A 5,000-nucleotide genomic window follows, 5' to 3' on the forward strand; every position below is an offset into this window, starting at 1 on the left:
TAGCCTTGATGAGCTTTTAATTCCTGTGACTAGTTCAGGTGGCATATTAAGACATGAAAGTGAGAAAAGAAAATTCATTGAAGACAAGAAGGCAAAGAAGAAACCACGATCCAGAAAAGGGAATCAGAATGCAGAAGGCAAAACTGCAAGCTTGGAACTGTGCAATAAAATGTCTCATAGTGAAGGGCAAGATTGTTACAGCAAAAGTCTTTGGGATAAATGTAATGACAGTAGACAAGAGCTTACCCATGATATAAATGTGTCTGTGATTGATAATACACCTAAGCAATATTCTCCTTTAAAAGCAGATCAAGTACATTTAGAAGAAAAAGAAAAGAGTGTGCAGATTCATCATCCCACAGAAGTGCCAGTATCCCAAGCCACAGGTGATGCTTTGGCAATAGCAATTGAGTCCTCAAAGATAAGAGTCATAGAAGCCAAAGTAACCATATTTGTGTGTCTGAAATGCAGTTCATGTTATACCAATGCTCAAGAATTCAGAACACATGCATGTAGTAGAATTCAGCCAGTCATTGAAAGATGTCCTGATGGGTCTGTTGTTCTTGTCAAGCATATAAACACTGAAGAAAATCAAGCTCAGCTGTCTGAAGAAGAGGTTTGGTATTTCCCTGAATTCCTCATTCGACAACAGAGAGGAGACAAAAAGCAGACAGGAGAATTAGAGATAGTTGACACATTATCTGGGCACAGGCTGCAACTTTATACTGCTTATCAGCCATCCTATCTTAGTGAACAGCTGATATCCTTCAGGTAAAGCACCTCTGTGTCTCTTTCTGTGTCTCTCTCTGTGACTCTCTCTCTCTCTCTCTCTCTCTCTCTCTCTCTCTCTCTCTCTCTCTCTCTCTCTCTCTCTCTCTCTCTCTCTCTCTCTCTCTCTCTCTCTCTCTCTCTCTCTCTCTCTATTTATCTCTCTCTCTCTATTTATCTGTTATAAAAAAATATATTTATTTTGGAGTGATCAGTCCATAGTTTTGACTCCTAATTTGATTGCAGTACAATGAAATTCAAAGGAACACTGAAAATATTGTCAGCATTTATGTTAAGCCATAATTTTTTCATGTGTTGGTCATGTCATCCAGATCATAGGGGTTAATAGTAAGTTTTATTATCATCATTTTTATTTCAACATGTGTTGGCAGTAGTCCATAAACAATAAATGCATGATCTAATTCGATAAAATCATGTTCAAACTCCAGGTGCCCAACTTGTGAAAAGGATAGTGACAGTTTGGGCAAATTCTTCGACCACTTGACCAAAGGACCATGTATGTTCCGATGCCCCAACTGCAGTCTTGTTTACGTAACACAGGATAAACTACAGAAGCATCGATCCTCTTTACATCCAACCTTAGAAGTAAGTAGAAAGGAACTACATTATCAGTTTACCTCAAGTCATCATGTAGTTCCAAGTTTAACTTTGGTACCTGCTGCCTACTGTAACTTAAATGGATTATCCAGCATTAATTAAACATAAGTTTAAAGTCTTCAGTATCCAGATACACCATGAATGGCAAATAAACCTAAACAAAAACCTTATCAATAGAGATGATGGTATATAACATAGTTTGATGTAGCCTCCTCATTATTTTTTAAATAATTACTGTAAAACTTCTGTATTCACAAAATTTGAACATGTAAACTTATACTAAATGGAGATGTATATTCATATATCCATTGTAAGATTGAAGAAAGTGAAATTCTACCTTCTTATGTCTATGTTCAGAACTCATCAACAGTAATTTTCTGCATAATTCATATCCTCACCTACTGTGCATGGATACTTGTATGCACCAATTTTTTATTTACCCACTGTTTGCTTGTTTTTAATGTGTTGTAAGCTAAACCTTTGCTAAAGCTTCAGCTGTAAAAGAATAAATAAAGTTAATTGTAATAATGTACTTTTGGTAATCAGCAAGTAAAAAGGCCTACAGTAAATTTGATGTGGGGCATTGCACTGCAATTAATAAATATGAGCCACAATTACTTGAACTATTTTGACAAGTAATATAAAAAAAAAAAAAAAATTAGTTTCTTTGTTTTTTTATTATGTACTTTCCATCATTACTTTTTCATAATATGAAACTTAGATCAGAAGTAAGCCTTTAAAATAGAATCATAACATTTTTATTACTTTGATTAGTATTTAATGAGCAGTGGCTTATCAGTGTAAGTGGTTCCACACACTCCATATAGCATTAGTGAAAATGTTATGCTGAATCCAAGGACAAGATGTTAGTAACTTTATAACCTATATTTACTGTTAAGGTCTCAGGAGACCATAACTGATTACAGTACTCCTGTCCCTTTAGAAGTGCATATTGAGCTAGTGACGTATATGCTACTATTTTATCTTCAAGCATCTCTAAAATGTTTTTTGTTGTTGTTGATGGTTTACTTGGCATGAAATAGTGTTAAATGGTTGACTTATCTTTTACTGTCTCTTTTTTTAGGACTTCTTAATAGATAGGTTAACAATAGATCTTCTTGCTGGTCAATTATACTGACAAAGATAAACCAATATCTGATAATTTTATTTCTGAATCATGACAGTGACTGTTTTTATGAGACCTGTTTTTAATATTTATATTAAGACTGCACTTGTGCCAAGTATTAAAAACATTATCATGTCTGTCTTTCAAAGAAGTCAATGTCTATGAATGTATCTTGCTCTTTCAAGGACCGCACATGCCCTAATTGTCATGAGGTGTTTGAGAAAAGACACCAGCGCAACAAACATGTAAAGACTCAATGTTCCCAGTTGCACATATGTGATACATGTGGCAGCGTTCTCAAGAATGAATACAACCTACGAGTGCACATGCTCTCTCACCAAGTAAGTAGTTAGACTCTAAGTTCTTGTTCTTGGAAGAAGTGGTATTTAGCTCAAGATTATTACTCGGTAAACTTAGGTTTGTTACATAGTTGATTTAAGGTCATATGACTTCTTATTTTGGAAATTACATCATGAGAGATTTTTATGTTCAGGGGAAAGTATATACATATTTCGTTTATTGATAGATTTTTTCTTCGTCTTTTTTTTTTTTTTTTTTTCTTTATACAGGACAGGAAACACATATGCAGTGAATGTGGGGCAGCATTTCACCGTCGAGTGGTGCTTACTCGCCATATGATGCACCACTCGGGTACAAAACCACATGCTTGTCCACAGTGTAATGCCAGGTTCTACACAAAGCAACACCTCAAGACTCACTTAGACAGACACAGTGGAATTAAGAGATTCCCATGTTCTGCTTGTGATAAAGCCTACTACTCTAAACATGAAAGAAACACACACTTTGCAAAGATGCATAACAGAACTCAGTGTGGGGAAAAAGCTTTGGGTGCTAATGATCAGAAAATTGTCAAATTAACTGATATTAGTAGTATATCATTTATTTGATTATATACATATTTTTTATAATAATTACATAACAAGTGAACTCTGTAAAGATATCTCATCCTGAATAAAATTTCAGTGACATTAATAAACATATCAAAGTTTCTTTGGTGTATTCATTACATATTGTTTACCAAAAGTACCATAGAAGAAAGTGTTTATAAAGACTCACGTTATACTTTTATTTATGACTAACTGAAGAATCCATGTTGTCTGTTTTATTCAAAAATAATTTTAAAATCAATGATAAAAGAAGAGCTAATCACATACAGTTTATTTAAGTGCATTTACTTTTACTTACTATTTCATCAACTTTCTGAATATGATAGATTGTAGTAAAATCTGATTTCTAGACTTTAATCACAAGCTGAAGTGTTCATCCAAAAATAAGCACTATAAGAAAGAAAACTGGCCCAAGTAAATCAGCAGAGCTCAAGGTTCCAGAATGTCTTTGCGGTTTGAGATAAGAATAAGCAGGCGCAATATTTATTTGTAAAATGTGGATCCTATTCATAGTTTCATAAAAGATAAAAAATATATGTGTATAAATATCTATATCTATCTATCTATTTATCTATATTATATACATATATATATGTATATATATTAATGCAGCTACAACCAGGAAATTTTCAACACCTGGGAGAAAGTTTGTACACTTAAACATAAAACTATACATAAACTCATTACCTAAATAAAAAAAATACTCACAGGCTTTCTAAGGAAGATGCTTGAAAATGGGCCACAGAAAAGGGAGAAATTGTTTCAGATAAATATTTTCTACAAAATGATTTGGGAAACACTTCTGCCTGTGATATGGTAAATAAGGAAAAAGAACAAAATGCAATTAAGTGTATTTGTATACATTTCCCTACTTAAAGATATACAGAGATATACACATATCTGGACCTGTACTCACACAGTACACTGAATAATAATAATACTATTAGTAACAGAATAATACAGGAGAGAAGAAGGAAAGAGGCAATATAAGGTATGAAAAGAACTATTGAGTTATTCTCTGCACTAGTTATTTAAATACATGGGAAAGTAATCTGAAATGTTAACTACAAATTTAGTATTATTTTAAATCTGACAAATGCTTTCATCATAAGACAAATATTGATATTTGTAAAAAAAAAAAATAATAATTAATAATAATAATAATAATAAATGAATAAAAACTACAATTAATGAAAAAATGAAATTAATTATAGAAATAATGATGATGATGTTGATAAATACAATGATAAGAGAATAATAATGATAATTATTATTACAATAATGATATCAACACACCAATTATTACTAATACTACCATTACTACTACCACCACTACTACTACTAGTAATAATAGTAGTAATGATAATGATAATAATAGTAACAAAAACAATAATAATAATAATAACAACAATAATAATGATAATGAGAATAACAATAGATACAATAATAATAATAATGATAGTGATAAGGGTAATGATACTAATATTGATAATCATAATCATATTGATAATGATAATGATAAAAAATAAGGATAATAGTCATAATGATGATCCTAATAACAATAATGCTAATAATAATAA

The 5,000-nt window shown here is 31.7% G+C and overlaps 1 protein-coding gene across 1 annotated transcript in view; it reads left to right on the forward strand.

The window, feature by feature from the left end:
* LOC125041745 (zinc finger protein 585A-like) overlaps nt 1-3,522 on the forward strand; it is a 6,921-nt gene extending 3,399 nt beyond the window's left edge. The window contains exons 3-6 of the mRNA XM_047636997.1: nt 1-771; nt 1,218-1,374; nt 2,698-2,853; nt 3,082-3,522. The exon at nt 1-771 is cut by the window's left edge and continues 695 nt beyond it. Of these exons, the coding sequence (XP_047492953.1) occupies nt 1-771; nt 1,218-1,374; nt 2,698-2,853; nt 3,082-3,420 (1,423 nt within the window). The 3' untranslated portion in view covers nt 3,421-3,522. The remainder of the gene's footprint in view (nt 772-1,217; nt 1,375-2,697; nt 2,854-3,081) is intronic.
* Nucleotides 3,523-5,000: the final 1,478 nt, after the last annotated feature.

Source organism: Penaeus chinensis, chromosome 31 (genome assembly GCF_019202785.1).
Source record: "Penaeus chinensis breed Huanghai No. 1 chromosome 31, ASM1920278v2, whole genome shotgun sequence".
Taxonomy (NCBI): Eukaryota; Metazoa; Arthropoda; class Malacostraca; order Decapoda; family Penaeidae; genus Penaeus; species Penaeus chinensis.